General features: G+C 72.4%; 1 protein-coding gene across 1 annotated transcript in view; it reads right to left on the bottom strand.

The window, feature by feature from the left end:
* ETH_00037270 (uncharacterized protein) overlaps positions 1 to 808 on the bottom strand; it is a gene marked incomplete at both ends in the record, with an annotated part of 3,833 nt that overhangs the window by 2,920 nt on the left and 105 nt on the right. The window contains 2 exon segments of the mRNA XM_013375250.1: positions 3 to 93; positions 108 to 808. Coding sequence (XP_013230704.1) covers positions 3 to 93; positions 108 to 808 — 792 coding nt within the window.

Raw genomic sequence — 808 nt, 5'->3', positions numbered from 1 at the left:
TGCTGCTGCCCTGCTGCTCCGCCCTGCTGCTCTCCCGCCGCCGCCGCCGCTCCGTGCTGCTGCTGCTGCGCCGCCGCCCCTCTGCTGCTGCTGCTGCAGCAGGAGACCCCCGCCCGCGGTACCCAAGACCATTCGACTCCAGGTGCCCCCGCGGAGACGGGGGGCCCCTAGAGGGGCCCCTGGAGGGGCCCCTAGAGAGGCTCCTGGAAAGGTCCCTAGAGGGGCCCCTCGAGGGCCCCCTAGAGGGGCCCCTGCCCCTTGAGGGCCCCCTAGAGGGCCCCCTGCCTCTAGAGTACTCCCTGGAGGGGCCCCTACCCCGCGAGTACCCTCTAGAGGGGCCCCTAGAGGGCCCCCTGGAGGGGCCCCTTGAGGAGCCCCTAGAGGGGCCCCTGGAGGGGCCCCTCGAGGGACTTCTGCGGCGGTCAAAGGAGACACTTCGGCTGGCGCTGCGGTAGCGGCGAGGGGACAGAGAACGGGGGGCCTCCCTGCTGGCCCAGCGGCCGCGGTCCTGCTGCCGCTGCTGCTGCTGCTGCTGCTGCTGCTGCTGCTTGTAGGGGCGGTGGCAGTGGCCGGGGGTAGACACAAAACTCAACTCACCCTCCTCCCTTTGGGGGGCCCCCCGGGGCCCCACAGAGGGTTCGGGGGCCCCCTGGCGTCTGCGGGTATCTGGGGAGGCGCTGGTGCTGCTGCCGCGGCGGCGCAGCCGCTTGTTTGCTGCTGCTGCTGCTGCTGCTGCTGAGGGGCTGCTGTCCACTGCTGCTGCTGCTCCCACTTCGGGGCCCTCCATGTCCATGCCGAAGCCGTCCCG

This window comes from Eimeria tenella, genomic scaffold, assembly GCF_000499545.2.
Source record: "Eimeria tenella Houghton genomic scaffold, Eth_scaff2602, whole genome shotgun sequence".
Classification (NCBI taxonomy): Eukaryota; Apicomplexa; class Conoidasida; order Eucoccidiorida; family Eimeriidae; genus Eimeria; species Eimeria tenella.
This window is presented reverse-complemented; position numbering and strand designations above follow the sequence as displayed.